Here is a 23,800-nt window from a genome sequence, read left to right on the forward strand (position 1 = left end):
TGATAAAGCACAGAAATACAAACATAATATAATATTAATAAGTGTGTTCAAATTGTATTCAATACTGGTTTACCAGTCTTTACCAAATTTATCCTTATCTTTAGTTTGACATTTTATGAGTTTTTTTTTTTTTTCAACATATTTTTATTATTACATTTTATGAGTTTTACTGTTGGTTTGGCCTTTGCTTTGCTTTGCATTCCTGTGTACACAGATCGACCATGCAAAAAAAGAGTATGAGCAGTTTAAGTTAAAATGTAAATCTTTCATCAGTTTAGGGAAGCACAGTTGTAATCATTGTCACCACTCAGAGACCAGCTGGGAAAACAAGAGACCGAGTAAAACAAAACGTTCTGCTTTTCATTGTTTTTAATCAGAAACATATTTTATTGTGATATACATAACACTTGTAGTGGAACACATACTGTAAAACAATGTCAGCACCTTATTCACTACAGCAGTGAGTGATTCTCTAGTGGCAGCAATAGTATTTGAGCATAAACACGTTGTTTTTACAAGCAATTCACTATCAGTGCTATCAGGAGATACAATCAGAGCAGAGTGTATGTGATGCAGCAGTTACATGATCACCAGAATTCATTTCCTTGGAAGTAGCTCGATAAGCGAAATATCAATCGCTAATCAATAACTATTACCACACCGACCCCTCCGTCCATCAGCTTATCCGACCAACACCTCTGGTCTGGAGACAGAGAGAGTGAGACACAAAGAAAAGAGAAGTTAGCCTGCACAAAATGGCTTCAACTGACCTTTGTGACCTTAATGACCTCATACTGTACATCATAAGACTTTATTTTGCTAAACTTTATCTTCTTTCCTTTTTTGTTGTACGCAACTATGGCTTGGGGGAAATCTCTCTCCAGTATGGCGTACATTTTCAAGTGTTTGCAGCCGTTCCTCCTCTCCTGCGTCCACGAAAACAAGCATACGTGACGGCTAACGTTTGTTTAAATTTGAATCGGACATATCAGCAATATTGTATTGAATTTTGGCATTAGGTTTCCAACTGAGAGTTAACTGCTAACGTTAACTAGCAAACAGCAACACACTAAATATTTAACGGAGAGACACACATTCATAAACACAAATATAATTACAGATGCTTACAAACTGTTTATTTACAACATTCACTTTTACAACAAAACCTAATAAGAACAATTTTTTTTTTTTTTTTTTTTTTTTATCTTACTTCTTTCCTAACCAAGTTAAGTTACGTTTTTCATCATCAAACATAAACCATAAATATTTATTTATGTATTTATTCTAAAGCATGCTGATTGAGAGCTTATTATTTTGCTACTGGCTCCCTTCATTATTTGAATTTATGTTATGTCTTTTAATCAAGCATGTTGGGTAAATTTGTGTTCACATGAGGAATAATCTCTTACCTGCGGGGAGGAGGAGGAGGAGGAGGAGAAAGAGGAGGACCAGGAGGGCCCTGTAACAGAGACAGTTGATCAATTTTACAGCAGCAGATCAGTTCAAAGAACTATATTTCTGAATAAACAAATAACAACCCAGTAGTTTTCAGAACAATTATTTCATACAATTTGCTCTGCCTCAATAATGAGCTAATTAAAATTTTGAAATCTGACAGCAACTTTATTGAGAAGCAAATTCTGTGAGATTTGTAAATTGTAAATTAATAAACTCTAAACAAGTATGGCCTTACCGTTTCCCCTGCCACTCCCCAACATCCTGGTTTCCAGCCACAGTCAACATATCTTTTACGTCTGTTTTCAAATATCTCTCTTTTGCGGTCATTTCTCTTCTCCACCTGTAAGAAATTGCAAATGTCATCTCTCAACGAATTGATGAACTACAAATTTAAACAGAACAACATCTTTGAATAACGCTTTAGATTACAGCCCACATTGTTAGTAGGCTACATGGGTTATCAATAATATACTTACTGGGAAGCCTACCTATGGGAAATAATGTAAGTACAAGGGAAGAAGAGGTTAGGGAATAACGGATAACAAGTTGTGCTTAAGAGGGACTTAGAAAATAAATAACACAAAAAGATAAATTATTGCACGAAAATTGGAAAAACAGGGTAAAAATGTAAAAAAAAAAAAAATTTACTTTGTAAAAATGTTTATTAATACAGAGTACTTGTACTTGAGCACAACCTTAGGCTAAACCAGAGAAGAACTGTGTGCTTTTATAGCTTTAGTTCAATATTATGTATATATTCTTAAAATGATAGAAAATAAAATACTGGGGAACAATAATGTGATGATTGATCCATCTGGTGATCAAAACTGATTCTAAACTTAAAGGCCCCATATTGTAAAAAGTGAGATTTTCATGTCTTGTTAAAGTGTTGTATAAATACTGTGTATCAAAACTCTCAATCCAAGGAGAAATACACACAGCCCGTATTCAGAAACTGTGCCTTTGAAACAAGTTGTCAGGATTTCTGTACATTTGTGATGTCACAAATCTACAATATTTAGACCGTGTCACAGTTTTAAACCCAGTTGATTTGCGGTTGCAGTGTACAGTATGTGAATGACATCAGCTGACAGGAAAAAAACATCAAACCCAAGCAATGCAATTCAGAATTCCTAAAATGCAGCATTCAGACAGAGGGTAAGTACAGGCATATTTAGGCAGACAGTATGAGGAAAAAATAGTTTTTTTTTTAACATTACAACATTACAACATGAGTATGAAGTGTGAACCTGAAAATTAGCATAATATGGGACCTTTAAAAATAATTCCTTACAGTTTTTCATGCAGCCTGTTTCCTAGAAATTACATTTAAACTAGGGCTGTCAATCAATTAAAATATTTAATTAATCATGGACAATCATGTGATTAATCACAAATTAATCACATTTTTTATCTGTTCAAAATGTACCTTAAAGGGAGATTTGTCAGGTATTTAATACTCTTATCAACATGGGAGTGGGCAAATATGCTGCTTTATGCAAATATATGTACATATTTATTATTGGAAATCAGTTAACAACACAAAACAATGACAAATATTGTGCAGAAACCCTCACAGGTACTGCATTTAGCATAAATATATGCTCAAATCATAACATGGCAAACAGCTGTCAGTGTGTCAGTGTGCTGACTTGACTATGACTTGCCCAAAACTGCATGTGATTAGTATAAATTGGGCATGTCTGTAAAGGGGAGACTCGTGGGTACCCATAGAACCCATTTTCATTCACATATCTTGAGGTCAGAGGTCAAGGGACCCCTTTGAAAATCGGCATGCCAATTGTTCTTGCCAAAATTTAGCATAACTTCGTAGCGTTATTTAGCCTCCTTCGCAACAAGCTAGTATGACATGGTTGGTGCCAATGGATTCCTTAAGTTTTTCTAGTTTTATATGATACCAGTATCTTCACTCTAGCTTTAAGCCTTAATCCACTACAACCTCCGAAAGATCGATGGCGTTAATGTGTTATTATTGCGTTAACGTTGACAGCCCTAGTTTAAACACAACATTTTTGCAACAATAAATAGTTTTGAAAGAAACCATAATGTCGGCCAGATGACGTTGTCTGATCTTGTAATATCTGCTCGTAGTGACTACAGGATTAGGTAAATAAGTGTAGTGCTCCATTTCCTCAAAAATCCATGCAGCGATTACATTTGTCAGTACGTTTGCATTTCATTGGATACACTGTATGTATAAGATATTTACATTGTAATTTGCAGGCTGTAATCTAAAAGCATTCTGTAGATTTCTCTCAGCAACATTTAAACCTAATTGTGAGAAGACACAATCAAGAACCTTGTGACAATACGAGAAGCTTTCTACAGTCAGTGGGTCTTCTTACCAGATCAGGAGGTTGAGGATCTGTCAGTGCCAGAGCGGCTGCATCAGTAGAAGTGAAGGCTGTGATGAGCAGGAAAACCTGCAGACACAACAGGACCAGCAGCACACTTTTGTCCATGATGAACTGAAGAGTTTGATACAGCTCTCGAACACTCTTTATATACTCACTGCCAACCAACCACTTTCATGTGGAGAAATGGAAAGCAGTTAAGAGGGTGTGTGCAGAGGGAAAATAACCCATCCACACGCACACAATTTAAAATGATTTATTTAACCACAAGACTAATTAAACCAAATGACTAACTTCTGGTATGTTTAACTGATATATCTGTTTCCTTCCCCTGCAGTCCCTCCCTGGACATTTCCTGATCATATCAATGAAAATATGCCAGCATGCAGGTTTGTAGAGAAATTACGTTACATAATTACATAAAGTGCTTGAAGTCACATAAACTTCATGGTATTCTACAACAATATTATATTACAAATATTTGACAATGTTTTGCACAGAAGTGTTTATGCAGTTTCTCCAAAGACCACTGAGACCTCCTTTGCTTTGTTTTCCTGATTAACAAAACTCATTTGGGGCTTAAAAAGGGAAAAGTAGTATAAATCTACCGGGTCGGTGTCCCATGCGCGCTCGCGCGTGGCTACGTTGTTCAGACTCAGACTCCAACACAAACTACACGGAAGCACCAAAACCGCAAAGTTCTATCTAGTGAAGCCCGTCTGTTAAACAGTGTTGGCCGTGGTTGTAGTACGCGGGGGAGACCGTAGCTTTGGTCTCCAGGGCCGGAGTCTCTGCTGTACTCTGCTACGCTGCTTGCCTTCACTCACACACCGCGAGCGTTCTCGCTCCACCTTACGTGCATGCGCGCACACTACACACTGCAGAAGAGTTAGTTTAGCTCTGAGAATATCTAGTGAATGTACAGTGGATGTTTGTGCAGAAATAACTGCTGCATCTCCTCCAGACCAACAGAGGTTTTCCGTGTCTTGTGAAGTGACGGGGCTCCGCAGCGAGTTACGTTGTCGTCTCCCTCCGGCTGCGGTCGGAGACGATAACGCGTCTCTTCCTGCTTCAGCCCCGGAGGCTGAAGCAGGAAAAGCCAACAGTAGGATCAGCATTGATTCATGGAGAGACCTTCGTCTGGTCAGCTAACATTACTGCCAAGCAGGTGAAATATAGAGTGATATTGTGGTTTTAGCTGATGTGTGTCGCCTCACTGTTTTGAGCGATGCTCGTTCATGTCTATGTAGAGCGAGCAAAGCGCGAGCCCGACGCTGACTTTCGTTGACGTAATGGCCACAGGTGTCGCTGTTAACAAGCTTTTCTGATTCTTACAAACAGTCCCTTTAAGAAATGCATCAGCAGGTAAATATTGAAGCCGGACATGGTTCAAACATTTTTTTTAATGCCGTCATCTCGAGATCACGTGTTAATTATGTCGTTATCTCAAGAAAACGAGCTTTGTTATCTCCAGATTACTAGATAATTAACTCATCATGAGAAAACAAAAGGTTGTTTTCTTTTATTATTTATAAATCAGCTGATGGTAAATGCATTCAAACGGCCAGATCAAACTGACAGACAATGATGGACGTGGTGAAGTTAGCGGAAGGACACAGGTGTGAATATGTCCTGTTTTCAAAATAGTGTGTTAACAAGGGTACATACAAAATACATAGTATTCAGAAATGTAGCCTAGCTAATTCAAGGTACAAATATGGGACTTTTTCTTTGGAATATCTCTAAATTGATAAGGTAAAATGCTTGATTTTCTGTGAGTGTCTGTATGTAGTCTGAGATGTCTTCAACTCAAATGTCAAATCCGTCATTGTCAGGAATTATTCATTTAATTTTCATCCATCAACCAAAAATCAAAGAATAAGCCTAAACACATTTCCTATATATATATATATATATATATATATATATACATACATATACTAATAAAGGAATATCTTATCTTATACAGTATATACAGTATATATATATATATATATATATATATATATACACTGATCAGCCATAACATTAGGACAGCATGGGCACCCTGACCGGTCTGTGGCTACGCAGCCCCATACGTAACAAATTGCGATGCACTGTGTGTTCTGGCACCTTTCTATTGGAACCAGCATTCACTTTTTCAGCATTTTCAGCTACAGTAGCTCTTCTATTGGATCGGACAACACGGGCCAGCCTTCGCTCCCCACGTGCATCAATGAGCCTCGGGTCTGACCCTGTCGCCGGTTCACCGGTTTTCCTTCCTTGGGCCACTTTTCGTAGGTCCTGACCACTGCAGACCGGGAACATCCCACAAGAGCTGCAGCTTTGGAGATGCTCTGACCCAGTAGTCTAGCCATCACAATTTGGCCCTTGTCAAAGTCGCTCACATCCTTACGCTGGCCCATTTTTTCTGCTTCCAACACAAAGTTCAAAGTTCAAAATGTTCTCTTGCTGTCTAATACATCCCACCAACTGCCAGGTGCCATTGTAACGAGATAATCAATGTTATTCACTTCACCTGTCAGTGGTCTTAATGTTATGGTTATGTTAGTTGATAACTTTACTCGCTCCCGTCGCCCGCCGCTCTCTTTTTTGCTTCACCACTCACTTCCCACGTATACACTACTCTTACAACAACTGGCTCTACAGAGGGCCATCGCGTCGGCCGCCATAGCTCTCCAACACGCTTGGCACACGGGAGAGGCTTCAGTTGGTTGCAATCTCCTCACCTCAACGCTAGATACCACCAGATCCTACACACTGGACCTTTAAACACAAATAGTATCACCTCCATATATTATCATTCATGAGGGCTTTATTGTCATTGACTCCAACACTGAAACTGTCGACATTGCAGCATCTTTCTTATGTCCACTAAAGCCTGAATTTAGATCTTTAAGTTAGGCCTTTATCCTATGTTGCGTTCAAATTGTATTCAATACGGATTTACCAGTCTTTACCAAATTTATCTTTATCTTTAGTTTGACATTTTATGAGCTTTACTGTTGGTTTGGCCTTTGCTTTGCTTTGTATTCCTGTGTACACAGATCGACCATGCAAAAAAAGAGTATGAGCAGTTTAAGTTAAAATGTAAATCTTTCATCAGTTTAGGGAAGCACAGTTGTAATCATTGTCACCACTCAGAGACCAGCTGGGAAAACAAGAGACCGAGTAAAACAAAACGTTCTGCTTTTCATTGTTTTTAATCAGAAACATATTTTATTGTGATATACATAACACTTGTAGTGGAACACATACTGTAAAACAATGTGAGCACCTTATTCACTACAGCAGTGAGTGATTCTCTAGTGGCAGCAATAGTATTTGAGCATAAACACGTTGTTTTTACAAGCAATTCACTATCAGCGCTATCAGGAGATACAATCAGAGCAGAGTGTATGTGATGCAGCAGTTACATGATCACCAGAATTCATTTCCTTGGAAGTAGCTCGATAAGCGAAATATCAATCACTAGTCAATAACTATTACCACACCGACCCCTCCGTCCATCAACTTATCCAACCAACACCTCTGGTCTGGAGACAGAGAGAGTGAGACACAAAGAAAAGAGAAGTTAGCCTGCACAAAATGGCTTCAACTGACCTTTGTGACCTTGATGACCTCATACTGTACATCATAAGACTTTATTTTGCTAAACTTTATCTTCTTTCCTCTTTTGTTGTACACAACTATGGCATGGGGGAATCTCTCTCCGGTATGGCGTACATTTTCAAGTGTTTGCAGCCGTTCCTCCTCTCCTGCGTCCACGAAAACAAGCATAAGTGACGGCTAACGTTTGTTTAAATTTGAATCGGACATATCAGCAATATTGTATTGAATTTTGGCATTAGGTTTCCAACTGAGAGTTAACTGCTAACGTTAACTAGCAAACAGCAACACGCTAAATATTTAACGGAGAGACACACATTCATAAACACAAATATAATTACAGATGCTTACAAACTGTTTATTTACAACATTCACTTTTACAACAAAACCTAATAAGAACAATTATTTAGTTTTTTCATCTTACTTCTTTCCTAACCAAGTTAAGTTACGTTTTCATCATCAAACATAAACCATAAATATTTATTTATGTGTTTATTCTAAAGCCTGCTGATTGAGAGCTTATTATTTTGCTACTGGCTCCCTTCATTATTTGAATTTATGTTATGTCTTTTAATCAAGCATGTTGGGTAAATTTGTGTTCACATGAGGAATAATCTCTTACCTGCGGGGAGGAGGAGGAGGAGGAGGAGAAAGAGGAGGACCAGGAGGGCCCTGTAACAGAGACAGTTGATCAATTTTACAGCAGCAGATCAGTTCAAAGAACTATATTTCTGAATAAACAAATAACAACCCAGCAGCTTTCAGAACAATTATTTTATACAATTTGCTCTGCCTCAATAATGAGCTAATTAAAATTTTGAAATCTGACAGCAACTTTATTGAGAAGCAGATTCTTGGAGATTTGTAAGTTGGAAATTAATAAACTCTAAACAAGTATGGCCTTACCAAGCCTGCCACTCCCCAACATTCTGGTTTCCAGCCACAGTCAACATATCTTTTACGTCTGTTTCCAAATATCTCTCTTTTGCGGTCATTTCTCTTCTCCACCTGTAAGAAATTGCAATTGTCATCTCCCAACGAATTGATGAACTACAAATTCAAACAGAACAACATCTTTGAATAACGCTTTAGATTACAGCCCACATTGTTAGTAGGCTACATGGGTTATCAATAATATACTTACTGGGAAGCCTACCTATGGGAAATAATGTAAGTACAAGGGAAGAAGAGGTTAGGGAATAACAGATAACAAGTTGTGCTTAAGAGGGACTTAGAAAATAAAAAACACTGAAAGTACTTTTTAAATTATTTATTAAAAAAAAACATATATTATTGCACGAAAATTGGAAAAACAGGGTAAAAATGTAAAAAAAAAAAATGTACTTTGTAAAAATGTTTATTAATACAGAGTACTTGTACTTGAGCACAACCTTAGGCTAAACCAGAGAAGAACTGTGTGCTTTTATAGCTTTAGTTCAATATTATGTATATATTCTTAAAATGATAGAAAATAAAATACTGGGGAACAATAATGTGATGATTGATCCATCTGGTGATCAAAACTGATTCTAAACTTAAAGGCCCCATATTGTAAAAAGTGAGATTTTCATGTCTTGTTTAAGTGCTGTATAAATACTGTGTATGAAAACGCTCAATCTAAGGAGAAATACACACAGCCCGTATTCAGAAACTGTGCCTTTGAAACAAGTTGTCAGGATTTCTGAACATTTGTGATGTCACAAATCTACAATATTTAGACAGTGTCACAGTTTTAGACCCAGTTGATTTGCGGTTGCAGTGTACAGTATGTGAATGACATCAGCTGACAGGAAAAAAACATCAAACCCAAGCAACGCAATTCAGAATTCCTAAAATGCAGCATTCAGACAGAGGGTAAGTACAGGCATATTTAGGCAGACAGTATGAGGAAAAAATAGTTTTTTTTTTAACATTACAACATTACAACATGAGTATGAAGTGTGAACCTGAAAATTAGTATAATATGGGACCTTTAAAAATAATTCCTTACAGTTTTTCATGCAGCCTGTTTCCTAGAAATTATGTTTAAACTAGGGCTGTCAATCAATTAAAATATTTAATTAATCATGGACAATCATGTGATTAATCACAAATTAATCACATTTTTTATCTGTTCAAAATGTACCTTAAAGGGAGATTTGTCAAGTATTTAATACTCTTATCAACATGGGAGTGGGCAAATATGCTGCTTTATGCAAATATATGTACATATTTATTATTGGAAATCAATTAACAACACAAAACAATGACAAATATTGTGCAGAAACCCTCACAGGTACTGCATTTAACATAAATATATGCTCAAATCATAACATGGCAAACAGCTGTCAGTGTGTCAGTGTGCTGACTTGACTATGACTTGCCCAAAACTGCATGTGATTAGTATAAATTGGGCATGTCTGTAAAGGGGAGACTCGTGGGTACCCATAGAACCCATTTTCATTCACATATCTTGAGGTCAGAGGTCAAGGGACCCCTTTGAAAATTGGCATGCCAATTGTTCTTGCCAAAATTTAGCATAACTTCGTAGCGTTATTTAGCCTCCTTCGCAACAAGCTAGTATGACATGGTTGGTGCCAATGGATTCCTTAAGTTTTTCTAGTTTTATATGATACCAGTATCTTCACTCTAGCTTTAAGCCTTAATCCACTACAACCTCCGAAAGATCGATTGCGTTAATGTGTTATTATTGCGTTAACGTTGACAGCCCTAGTTTAAACACAACATTTTTGCAACAATAAATAGTTTTGAAAGAAACCATAATGTCGGCCAGATGACGTTGTCTGATCTTGTAATATCTGCTCGTAGTGACTACAGGATTAGGTAAATAAGTGTAGTGCTCCATTTCCTCAAAAATCCATGCAGCGATTACATTTGTCAGTACGTTTGCATTTCATTGGATACACTGTATGTATAAGATATTTACATTGTAATTTGCAGGCTGTAATCTAAAAGCATTCTGTAGATTTCTCTCAGCAACATTTAAACCTAATTGTGAGAAGACACAATCAAGAACCTTGTGACAATACGAGAAGCTTTCTACAGTCAGTGGGTCTTCTTACCAGATCAGGAGGTTGAGGATCTGTCAGTGCCAGAGCGGCTGCATCAGTAGAAGTGAAGGCTGTGATGAGCAGGAAAACCTGCAGACACAACAGGACCAGCAGCACACTTTTGTCCATGATGAACTGAAGAGTTTGATACAGCTCTCGAACACTCTTTATATACTCACTGCCAACCAACTACTTTCATGTGGAGAAAGGGAAAGCAGTTAAGAGGGTGTGTGCAGAGGGAAAATAACCCATCCACACGCACACAATTTAAAATGATTTATTTAACCACAAGACTAATTAAACCAAATGACTAACTTCTGGTATGTTTAACTGATATATCTGTTTCCTTCCCCTGCAGTCCCTCCCTGGACATTTCCTGATCATATCAATGAAAATATGCCAGCATGCAGGTTTGTAGAGAAATTACGTTACATAATTACATAACGTGCTTGAAGTCACATAAACTTCATGGTATTCTACAACAATATTATATTACAAATATTTGACAATGTTTTGCACAGAAGTGTTTATGCAGTTTCTCCAAAGACCACTGAGACCTCCTTTGCTTTGTTTTCCTGATTAACAAAACTCATTTGGGGCTTAAAAAGGGGAAAGTAGTATGTAGTTAACTCCTGGATGGTAAATTCATTTCTCAAGTTCTTAGTTGCTGCTATCTAGTTTAAAACGAGTCATTCACTAAATCTGGTTGCACCATTAAAACTTAAAGGGACTGCTTGTAACTTCTTACATGTATAAATCTATCGGGTCGGTGTCCCATGCGCGCTCGCGTGTGGCTGCGCTGTTCAGACTCAGACTCCAACACAAACTACACGGAAGCACCAAAACCGCAAAGTTCTGAGACCGTAGACCGTAGCTTTGGTCTCCAGGGCCGGAGTCTCTGCTGCACTCTGCTCGCTGCTTGCCTTCACTCACACGCTGCGAGCGTTCTTGCTCCACCTTACGTTCATGCGCGCACACTACACACTGCAGAAGAGTTAGTTTAGCTCTGAGAATATCTAGTGAATGTACAGTGGACGTTTGTGCAGAAATAACTGCTGCAGCTCCTCCAGACCAACAGAGGTTTTCCGTGTCTTCTGAAGTGACGAGGCTCCGCAGCGAGAAACGTTATCGTCTCCGGCCGGGTCCTGTTGTCTCCCTCCGGCTGCGGTTGGAGACGATAACGTTTCTCACTGCGGAGCCCTGGAGACTGAAGCAGGAAAAGCCAACACTAGGATCAGCATTGATTCATGGAGAGACCTTCGTCTGGTCAGCTAACATTACTGCCAAGCAGGTGAAATATAGAGTGATATTGTGGTTTTTATTGTGTGTTTTGAGCGATGCTCGTTCATGTCTATGTAGAGGGAGCAAAGCGCGAGCCCGACGCTGACTTTGGTTGACTAACGACCACAAGTGTCGCTGTTAACAAGCATTTCTGAAAGTTACAAATAGTCCCTTTAATGTATTGTCAGTGATATAGGTCAGCAAGTAAATGTATGTACTTGATCCCATTTAAGGGTCAACCATAGACCTTTGCATGGCCCCCCCTGGCCTTGGGCCCATGGACACCTGTACCCTTTGCCCCCCCCTCCCTGACAGCGGGCCTGATGTACTGGTATGAAGGCCTATCTGATAATAAAAATAATTTTAGTTTTTTTTAATATACATTCCACCAAATTTACATTACTAACATCCTGTCATTTTCAGACTGTAATTCTCCACCTGTCCACTAGTCAGCCTCAGTATGTCACCTCGCCTCACCCACCTGCACCCCTGCTCCTCATTAAACAATCAGACTCCTCCATCAGTCCACCTCTATAGGCCACACTCACTCACTATCTATCTGTCGCTCTGCAGCAATTATCCTGTTCCATAAAACAAGACATGTTTTTTTTTCCCCCTCAACATCTCGACCTGTGAGTCTACTTGTGTTACTTTTACAGTTATTTATGGAAGTTATTGTGATACAGTGACAGCTAGAAATCAACATGTGGGTCTTAAATTGACCTAGTTATGACGCAGTGCGCACCTAAAACAAACCAAGAAATTCAGCAAAAGATAAATCCTCCTGCTTCAGAATCCGTGTTGAAGTGGTATATAGGCTAATCCTTTTCCTCTCACTTGTTTACACAAACTTTCATCACTTCCATGTCGCCTGATTCCTTGTTCCCAGCAGAGAAACACTGGAAGTAGGCTAGACCAGACCCCCGGATCAGGCTTTGTCCTGATTCTCTCTCTGGAACCGGATTAGACCTGAAACTTCTCCTGAAACCAAAGAACCAGGAACAGTTTTATTAAAAGAGCGTCTGGAAAACACCTTATACGACTTTGTATTTTAATATTTCTGGCGACAGCTCACACAAGAGGAGTTAACTAATAGTTTTGGGGTTTTTCTTCCTCCATGGTGTGGTGGTGCTGAAGGTGTACCGGTGGTCAGTTTCACTCAGACAGGACAACACACTCAGATAATAGGTGAGTTTTCTTGAATTTTGCAACTCTTTTAGAGCAAGATACGAAATAAAATGCGCAAAAACCTTCTTTTATAATGATATATACTGTTTATTGTCAGCAGCCTGCACCAAAATCATTATTATCACTAGAATATTTGCCCATAAGTTATGTGTGTGTGTGCCTTCAATTCTGGTATTTACTCCAGTTTGGATACTTTGATATTTGTTTAACATCCCAGTATATAGTCCATTAGTGATGGGAATTCAGGCTCTTTTTAGTGAGCCAGATCATTTGGCTCAGCTCACCAAGAAGAGCCGGCTCTTTCGGCTCCCAAACGGCTCTTCGTTTCACTACTTCTGCCTTTTATAATTAAGCCAAATTTAGCACTGTTTTGACCTATGATTAGTATGTGTGCACATATATCACTTAAATTATTCAATATAATTATACTAAACCTTATAATTTCCAGAATACCATAACTTTACATGCTGCTTCGTTTCCGATCGTCACTCATCTTTTCCGCTATTAGCGCACCGCCCTACTCTCTCTCTTTCTCTCCTCCTCTCCCTCCTGCTCTGTACCTGTAGACCCCGTGGAGAAGAGCGTTTTATCATTCTGCCTTGAATTTAGTAAAGAAAAATGAAAAAAAAAGGCTCTCGGATGGGAGCCCGCTCTTATTGCTCACTTAAAAGAGCCAGCTCTTTGAACCGGCTCGTTCGCGATGACACATCACTATAGTCCATAAATCCTAATGCATAAAAAATATTTATGGTCATGATATTAAGATAAACAGTATTGCTTGTGTTGGCAGTTTGATGCATCTTAGACAGCTGAGCTCCACATCCACAGGGATTCACTGCAGACTCCCTGATCTGCTGTCATGTTGGCTTCACTCATATAAATGTTTTCCTCAACTTTATGCCTGACAGAAAGAGATTTCCTCCTCAGGAATGCAGAAAAACCCTCAAATCCTGCTCGGTGTTAATACCCCTGATTTACTTGTGTAAGTGGCTTGTAGGCGTTTTAAAGTGCTTATGGACTCAGTTCTGTACTCTATAATATTAACCAGGAGGGTGTAGGATGTGTGTATGAGCTGCAAGGCTAAATGCATATAGGCCTATTACTACAGTTAAAGTGTTCATGTCACAGATGTGTTTAGTTTAATTCACTGTCATACAGTAGACAACCGTTTCGAGCTTTTCATATATAAAAAACATTATCATTTAATGTTTAATTATTCAACAAAATATCTCCATACAAAGGCAGTGAAATACTTTTTTTTTGAGAAGCTCTAAATTGACGCGTGGGGTTTAAATTTCCTGTTAAGAGAAAGTCAGTTGCCAGTTTATTAGGGTACACCTAGCTCAGGGGTCAGCAACCTGCGGCTCTGGAGCCACATGTGGCTCTTTAGCTCCTCTCCAGTGGCTCCCTGTGGATTTTTAAAAGAAATAGTGGAAATGAATAACTGTTCTTTTGTTTACATTTTCAATTTTATTTTTCATTGTTGTAGGTCTACGGTACGACGATTAAGGCCACATTGAGGAAAAATAAATAAATCTGAGATTTCGAGAATAAAGTCATAATATTACGAGAATAAAGTCATAGTATTATGAGAATAAAGTCATAATACTATAAAGTAGTAATTTTACGTGTCATTTTCTTTTTTTTCTCGTAAACTTCTGACTTTATTCTCGTAAACTTCTGACTTTGTTCTCGTAATATGAGTTTATTCTCGTAACATTACGACTTTATTCTCGTTTATTCTGTAAATCTCAGATGTTTTTTCCCCTCAATGTGGCCCTAATACTCCGTAATACATTTGCACTTTGGCCCTCACTGCATTAGACTTATATACTATATACTTGGACTATAAACTGTGTTACCTTCATCACAATGCTCAAATGTTTTGCGGCTCTAGACAGATTTTTTTTGTTGTTGTCTAAAATGGCTCTCTTGATAGTAAAGGTTGCTGACCCCTGCTCTAGCTCAAACAAATGCAGTCTAATACAACAATAAAATCTACCTTCATGTAGTTGATCATGTTCATTTTTTGTTGAAACTGTTTCAGAGAAGCATTGAATCCACTTTATGATCACTTTGGAGGTTGCAGTTTGATGCTGTTGAACTGTATTGCATAATATGGACAGGTGTTCCTATTCTATTTTTTGTCCACCCCTTGTTGGCTAAACAACAGAAACATCTCTCTTTATAATGCAAATTGTTTGTTTGTAATTTATTCATGTATTTATTAATTTGTGAGTTATTGCATGACTGTTGTATTCGACTGCATTAGTTTTAGTTCGATGTACCTAATAAACTGACTAGTGTATACAGTAAATGCAATTAGAGTTTTAGAGTAAAGCTTTAATGTTCCAGAGGGACAATTTGATTTACAGACAACAGTCAATAATAATAAATACAGAAAAACACAGCAGTAAATAGAGAAAACAGCAAACAGAAGAAGAAACCAGTTACATAAAAATAGACCTAGTCTTTGTCTTAAATATAACTTTAAGCCAGACTTGCTAACCTGTTACATAAAGCTTCCCTATGAATGACTAATGTAAGACTGACTTAGATAGCCTGTCGCGCAATGCATTATGGGTGAAATAGGACACTTCACAAGAGAAAAAATAACAGAAAAGATAAACAGCATAAATGTAATGGGTAAACAGTTGAAATAGTTAGCTAAGAGTGATGGATCAATAGTTGAAATAGTAAAAGAAATGGATCAACAGTCGAAATATTTAGCTAATAGTTGCCACAGCAACAAAACTGTCACCTCAGGCTCAGCCTGTGGGAGAGGTGGCTAACTTTCCTACCTCAAATTTACAGACTAGTCTAACTTGACGGTCTAAGGCCAAGACTAGTCTTTAAGTTAAGTTTATGCATCTGGCCCCTTGACATTCACAGGAAACTGTTAACCTTTCCTTGACATTCACAGCTGGTAACAGGTCAAGTCACATTTTGTTTAAACAGCCAATAACTGATGGGATCAAATATACTAATATGCGTGTTGGTTCCACTTCTAAGCAGATGTAAATCTCCATCCTGGTGGAAGAAATTTAAATTAATGAGTTTATTTATGTAACATTTTATCCATCTGATGTCTCCTCAGGTCACTGCATCGGGTACCAGTTTCTCACAGAATCAAAATGATATTGCTTGTCCATAAATCACTGAGCGGTTTAGGTCCAAGATACTTATCAGATCTCCGGACCCTGTATGAACCTTGCAGACCTCTCTGGTCGTCTGGTTCTGGATTACTGGCTGTTCCTGTTCCCAGAGTCAAAAACTAAACATTGTGAAGCTGCTCAAATGTGGAACAAATTGCCAGAAGAGCTAACACTTGAGAAAATGCTGATTACTTTCAAATCCAAGTTAAAAACCTACTTGTTCACCATTACTTTTAATTAATTTTCTTTTAAATCAAACTTAGTTATTGTTTTTTACTCTGTGTGTTTTGCATGCTTGCTTTTTTTTTTTTATCATTTGTTTCTTGTGTAATCTGTAAATCATTTTGAGTATGAAATGTGCTATATAAATACATTTTCCTTCCCTTAAAGTGCTTTACAAACCTCATAAAACATATGAGTACATACATCATGTACTTATACTGCTCAGCATGTTATAACATGAACAGTGGTGGAAGAAATACTCAGATCTTTTACTTACTTTTTTTGCTTACTGCATTCATAATTTTGATTTATGCATATGTACATAACTTTAATATTGATCAATAGTCTTATATTCATCCATAATAATAATCTTAATTTATTTGTTGATCGTATTTTGTATTATTAATCTTTCAATCTATAAATCCGCAAAGTAGCTAAAGGTATTAAATGCATGTAGTGGAGTAAAAAGTACTGTATTTCCCTGTGACTTGTGTTGGAGTAGAAGTAGAAAATAGCAGAAATGTACCTCAACATTTAACTTCACTACAGATCTCGAGTAAATGTACTTTTCACCACTGATTATTAACATCATTCTGTGCACTTGTCTACTTATAACCCATTTCACTGTAATTTTCTGCTCTGATTAGTTTTTTGTTTTTTTCCCTTGATGTATATTTTTATCTTCTTTAGATGATATCAACGAGCTGATTGATTGGTCAGAGGGGTTGAGTGACAGCTAGAGGTGCGTCAGCGATGGGCAGGAAGTTAGATCTGTCGGGGCTGTCGGAGAACGAGGCGGAGCATGTGCTGCAGGTGGTGCAGAGGGACATGAGGCTACGCAAGACGGAGGAGCACCGCCTCAGGTTAGTTCTGACCTCCATGGTGACTTTTAACACATAAAACGGCAAGTGTATATTTACAACTTAGGATAAGTGGCGGAGGATCTTTTACTTAAGTAGCAATACCCCAGTGTAGAAATACTCTGTTACAAGTAAAAGTCCTGCATTCAAACTTTTACTTAAAGGACCAGTGTGTAACAATTAGGGGGATCTATTGGCAGAAATGGAATATAATATTAATGTTTTCTTAGGTGTATAATCATTTGAAAATAAGAAGCATTGTGTTTTTGTTAACTTAGAATGAGCTGTTTATATCTACATAGGGAGAGGGTCCTCTTCACGGAGTCCGCCATGTTGCACCGCCATGTTTCAATAGTGTCCCAGAATGGACAAACCAAACACTGTTAACTTTTCCTGCTTAGACCAGAGTCGATAATGTTACTCTCTCCCGTTACCAACGCTCTCTTTCTCCATTGCTTCACCACTCACTTCCCACGTACACACACACACTCTACACACTCTACTCTTACAACAACTGACTCTGGAGGGGGCCATTTGCGTTTTCACATCGGCCGTCGTAGCAATCCTACACGCCTGCCACACGGGAGAAGTTGTAATCTGGAACCTCACTGCTAGACACCGCCAGATCCTACACACTGTTCCTTTAATTAAGAGTACAAAAGTAGTTGTAGTATTAGCATCAAAATATACTTTAAGTACCAAAAGTAAAAATACTCATTATGCAGAAGGGCTCATTTCAGAATAATATATATTATTGGATTAAAAATCATACTTAAGTACAATACTTGAGTAAATGTACATTACATAGTCCCATTTCACCGCTCCTTATAGATACTACATAAGAGCTTTACATATAATCAAGACAGTCTAACAAAGACATTGTTAATAGTTGATTTTGTTTGATGTGGCTCTAATCAAGATTTCAAATGAACGATGGATTAAATGACTATTTATAATGTGAGAGGAGTTGCTTGTAGTTAAAAAAATAGAGAATTTAGCGTCTCTCAGCTCATTGTTTTGGTTTTACGTCCCACAACTTTAATGTCTCGGTGTTGTATTCAGCCACAGCAGCAGAGAAAAAGCTCTAAAAACCTACAGTACATTACCTGCTCAGCACCAAACTACAGACAGATAAAGTTAAAAACTCGCTGGTGAACAAAGTGAAGCATTTAGCAACTAAAGAGCTGGATGTTCACTCTCTTGTAGCCCTGCTATTGGTCAAATCCTGAGGGAAATATCTGCTTCTTTAGCTGCTAAATGCTCCACTAAGTTCACCAGCTTGTCTCTGTGTGTGTCTGTTCTGCTGTTTGGTGCTAAGCAGGTAGTGTAGGTTTTTAGAGCTTTTTTGATGAAAGCAGCTGCCTGCTGCGGCTGAAAACGTCACTATGAGAGTGGTGAGATGAGCCAAAACGGTAAACTTTGGAGATGACAGCTAAACAGTGAGCTGAAACTCGCTGTAAAGCTGAGAGGAGCTACAGATTCAGGTGATAATTCTCTTTAAGTTAATCACTAAGAGCGATCCCTTTCACATTGTCATTTGACACATTGTTATAAAAATATTGATTACAGACACAGTTTATCTATTATCACAGGACGTTTTAAACTAACTTTGTTTTTGTGAGTCAAGAGATAAATGAAAGCCAAATAATAACAGAGTAAAATGGAAGCATTGCAGTATAATATATTGTAAAAGCAGTATACATTCACATTGTGTGGGTCTCAGTGTGCATTTGAGGGATTTTCAGACCTCTGTGGGTGTTTCCCATCCTGCCTGTCTGCACCGGACAGGAAGTGATCGCCCTTTCCTGTTGTGCTCAGACTGGTTTCTTCAAAACCTTCAGAGCACATGACAGATAGATGATGGAACACAAAGTCAGAATAATATGCTAATTGGGTGGGTTTGAACTGAGCCTCTGGTTTATATCGACCTGAGAGAGAGAGAGAGGTACATAATAATGGGTAATGATTTGTCTGCTTGTCAGAGGTAAAGAATAACATGGTTATGTAATTTCCTGTTGACTCTGTTACTTGCTCCTCGTGCTTTATTCCCTCACATTACATTGTTCCTCTGCGTACCGAAAAGGCTTTCAGACTTCAGGGAACCCAATCAAACGATAACAAATTGGACCACTCATGCAAGATAAACTTAATGGCTGTAATTTCCTTAAGATTTCCAACAGAGGAATGTGGAATTTGTACTGAATTCTGGCCTACGTGACGATCGCTTGGAGTGCAAGTTCATGTAAGGTGACATTTGTTATAGTTACAGATGCTCTCAGCAGTGCTAATAAACTCTAGTTTAGTAGTTCTGTGGAGTTTCAGACCTGTAGTAGTCCCATAGAGCTGTTTTTCTATGAGTGGGTCGTCGTTTTGTTTAAAATCTGCTTTGTGAATGTTTCATGAGGAAGGAAATGCAATGAAATGAAGCGACTTTGTTTGACCTCGAGCATTTTACTGTTGCAGCTGGTCCAGGTCGAGCTAAATCCACTTCAGGTACTGTTAGGTAGATTTGTCCAGTGGTGCTTCCTAAAGGTCACAAGATAAATTTGGATATTTTGGATAATTTTACCTCTTTGGGCCTTGAATAATTATTTCAAAAGCAGAAAGGAAAAATGTCTCTCTGGTGGAACGGCTAACAACTCATAGACATCTGAATTGTCTCAAACAGGAATTGCTTATTTTTAAGGACCAGAAGCCGAAATAAGGTTGGGAACCACTGATTGATTAGTGTTTGCATTTTATGAGCTCTGTTAAAGGGACTATTTGTAACTTTCAGAAATGCTTGTTAACAGCGGCACCTTAAGTTAAGTTAAGTCAACCGAAAGTCAGCGTCGGGCGACACACGTCAGCTAAAATCACAATATCACTCTACATTTCAGCTGCTTAGCAGTAATTTTAGCTGACCAGACGAAGGTCTCTCCATGAATCACTGCTGATCCTAGTGTTGGCTTTTCCTGCTTTAGCAAAAGCGGGTCGGTGCCGGAGCTGAAGCAGGAAGAGAAACGTTATCGCCTCCCGACTGCACCCGGAGGGAGACACCGGCACCCGGTCGTAGATGATAACGTTTCTCGCTGCGGAGCCCCGTCACTTCACAAGACACGGAAAACCTCTGTTGGTCTGGAGGAGCGGCAGCATTTATTTCTGCACAAATGTCCACCGTACATTCACTAGATATTCTCAGAGCTAAACTAACTCTTCTGCAGTGTGTAGTGTGCGCGCGTTCACGTCTAGAGGTGGAGCGAGACAGCGAGAACGCGCGCGCTGTGTTAGTGAAGACAAGCAGGCAGCGGAGCAGAGACAGCAGCCACACGCGAGCGCGCATGTGTCCCGACCCAATACATTTATACGCTTAAAAAGTTAGTAAAAGTTCGTTTAAGGTCTGTTTTTTTTATTTTTTTAATGTGAAATCTTGAACTACACTTGTAAAATATAGTGGAGTAAAAAGTACAATATTTGCTTCTGAAATGTAGTGTAGTAAAGGTACCTCATTGTACTTAAAGGGATGACGGCATTAAAAAAAATGTTTGAACCATGTCCGGCTTCAATATTTACTTGCTGATGCATTTCTTAAAGGGACTGTTTGTAAGAATCAGAAATGCTTCTTAACAGCGACACCTGTGGCCGTGAAATCAACGAAAGTCAGCGTCGGGCTCGTGCCTGCTCGCTCTAAATATACCTGAACGAGCATCGCTCAAAACAGTGAGGCGACACACATCAGCTAAAACCACAATATCACTCTATATTTCAGCTGCTTGGCAGTAATGTTAGCTGACCAGACGAAAGTCTCTCCATGAACATGATTTAGATCTGATCTTAGTGTTGGCTTTTACTGCCTCAGCGCAGGCTGATGCAGCGGGGCTCTGCAGCGTGTCTCCCTGCTCTCTCCGCCCGCAGCCGGAGAGAGCAGGGAGACACCGACACCCGGTCGGTAACGAGACGATAACGTTACTAGCTGAGGAGCTCCGTCACTTCACAAGACACGGGAAACCTCTGTTGGTCTGGAGGAGCTGCAGCAGTTATTTCTGCAAAAACGTCCAAATTCACTCGATATTCTCGGAGCTAAACTAACTCTTCTGCAGTGTGGAGTGAGCGCGCGTTCACGTCTAGAGGTGGAGCGAGCTGAGAACGCACGCGCTCTCTGAGTGAAGGCAGGCAGGCAGAGGAGGAAAGGCAGCGGCCACACACGAACGCGCATATGCGAGCGCGCATGTGTGGCGACCCGCTACATTTATACGCTTAAAAAGTTACAAATAGTCCCTTTAAGTACAATATTTTAGTTACTCTCCTCCGCTGTGTAAATTTAACTCTAGATGAGTTAGGGTAACTCTTGTAACTGGAAGGTTTGACGGTGTGACCCAAAGTGATTAAGTGGTGAGCTTTCTGCTTTCTCTCACTTCAAGTGTGGTGAACAATTAAGATGCTTACTTACAGCTAATCTTGTTGTTGTACCAGATATGACTAGACTTGTGCTGATATGTCAAACGCATTCACAATGGATCCCCTCTTCATCAAAAGTACATTGACAAAGTCACGTAGCATTTTCAGATCTCTAAGAAGTAAATCCCTCATGTCATGCTGGTTGTGCACTGCTTCCTCTAGTCGTTAAGTGGGCTCTGACTTCATGCATCCTGCTTTTCAATTTCTTTCTGACACCCTCTGAGATGAAATCCCGCAGTCTGTCTGAATGTCAAACAGAGACGAGTGATTGATGGGAGTTTAGGATTAGACGGGAATACAGATGAGTGATGAATGCAGTGTTCAGTTGTACTTTTCTTGTGGTTGCGGTTGCACAAGAGCGGGCCTTCCGTCTTCTTCTTCTCATGCAGAGAGAAACTGTCACTGTTGACTCAGCTCATCTGGCCTGATGTTGCATCACTGGACACAATCTTGTAAAGCTGTCCGTGGAAGATTACTGAAATATCACGCTCCCAGTTGTAACTGCACTGATATAATGCTAGATAAAGTTTGACCTGCGTTGTTCTCTAGGTTGTTGCAACAGTATAGCTACTGTAGATAATGGTACTCTCTTCAGAGAAAAGAAGAAATAGTTTAGGATGAGATTCATCTACCAGCCAACAGGGGGAGTGTTGAGCAGGGAAAAGGCTCAGCAGTGAACATGAAACAATGATTTTATGTGGGTTATTATTATAACCAACAACAATATTAATCACACCTTCTTAGTGTGTGTACTTATTTGTTATAATCTGTATTCACAGTGTCAAGTACAATTCAAATAATCCTTTGTAATCCTGTTTAAAATCGTGAAGAAAGAACAATGATTAGCTCTTATAATCTCTGAAATAAGGCAACGCTTGTAGTAACACTTATAGGAATGGATATGCATGTATTTTACATAGATTTCACTTGCACACACATGTTGTGTCCAGTTTCTGATAAACTAACTGTGAGATACTCACAGTTACCAGTTTATTAGGTACACTGAGTTAAAACTAATGCAGTCTATTGCAACGGCCCTGCAATAAATCCTACCTTCATTAAGGTTATGATGTTCAGTTTTTTTGTTGAAACTGTTTCCGAGAAGTGTTGATTCAACTTTATGGTCATTTTTCAAGGATGTAATTTGTGTTACTGCTGAACTGTATTGTGTTAGAGAGGTGTTTTTGTATTTTGTCCGCCCTGTTTATATCAGTCAGAGCAGACTGAATTTAAGAATACATGCATGTGTATAATGCAATACAAAATAGAATATGGTGCTGGTCTTTATCCTAATCAGAAAAACGTTATTTTGAAGCACGACTCACAAACATACAGCAAAAACATACTTTTAGCATTAAAACATTTCTATTCTTCCTCTTTACTTTATTTGACTATTTTTGTGTTTTTAATTGTTCGCTTTTATGTTCTGCCTCCTTGAGTGTCCTTATTTAATTTTTTTGTGTCTTACTAGTGCAATGCCCGTTCGTGGCGTGGCCGTTCAGAGCGTGTGCCCGTTAGCCTTTTCCGGTTTTGCTGCTCGCAGCGTTGTCGGGGGCTCGTGCCCGTTTGGAGTGCGTGGCTGTTCGGACCAGGCCGATTGCTGGGCCCCAAGGAAGTGCCTTTTGCAGCATTGTCGAGAAACGCTCATCGCTCGTTGATTCTAGGGAAGTGAAGAAGAGTTCGGTTGTAATGTTAGTATATCAGCAGCAAGCAAGTGAACTGCAGTCAATAAGCCGCGGTCTGCCCGCTGCAGACGACGTGCTGACCTGTCTGCAGAGCCGTGAAGCCTCACCCCCGCTGCTGCACAGAGCGCAGGTCACTTGTTTATTAATATTGAATGTGTCGCATGCCCATATTGCACCAAATTTGACAAGGCACTCCATGGGATCCCTAGCAATACACCCGCCAAGTGTGAAGTAGATCGGAACGGCAGTTCTCGAGATATGTGATGGACATACAGAAAGACAGACAGATTCCTCGCTTTATAGTTAGATGTGACAATATATATACTATACTCAGTATAACACAATGTAACAGCACCACAATATACAGAATCAATACATCTTTAAAACAGTTTCAACAAAAACTGAACATGATTTTAACCTTCATGAAGGTAGGATTTATTGTTGTATTAGACTGCATTAGTTTCAGCGAGGTGTACCTAA

At 39.0% G+C, this 23,800-nt stretch overlaps 1 protein-coding gene across 5 annotated transcripts in view; it reads left to right on the top strand.

Moving 5' to 3' along the window:
- Positions 1-12,282: 12,282 nt before the first annotated feature.
- The window catches only part of si:ch211-106h4.9 (rab effector MyRIP), a 42,696-nt gene continuing 31,178 nt past the window's right edge, over positions 12,283-23,800 (top strand). Inside the window, exons 1-3 of one of the 5 annotated variants that reach the window (XM_037787921.1) lie at positions 12,290-12,405; positions 12,666-12,961; positions 17,029-17,201. In XM_037787921.1, coding sequence (XP_037643849.1) covers positions 17,092-17,201 — 110 coding nt within the window. In that variant the 5' untranslated portion in view covers positions 12,290-12,405; positions 12,666-12,961; positions 17,029-17,091. Of the gene's footprint in view, positions 12,406-12,425; positions 12,962-17,028; positions 17,202-23,800 lie in introns of those variants that run through there. The other 4 variants (XM_037787919.1, XM_037787920.1, XM_037787922.1 and 1 more) reach the window with 4 other exon arrangements.

This window comes from Sebastes umbrosus, chromosome 12, assembly GCF_015220745.1.
Source record: "Sebastes umbrosus isolate fSebUmb1 chromosome 12, fSebUmb1.pri, whole genome shotgun sequence".
In the NCBI taxonomy this organism is placed as follows: domain Eukaryota; kingdom Metazoa; phylum Chordata; class Actinopteri; order Perciformes; family Sebastidae; genus Sebastes; species Sebastes umbrosus.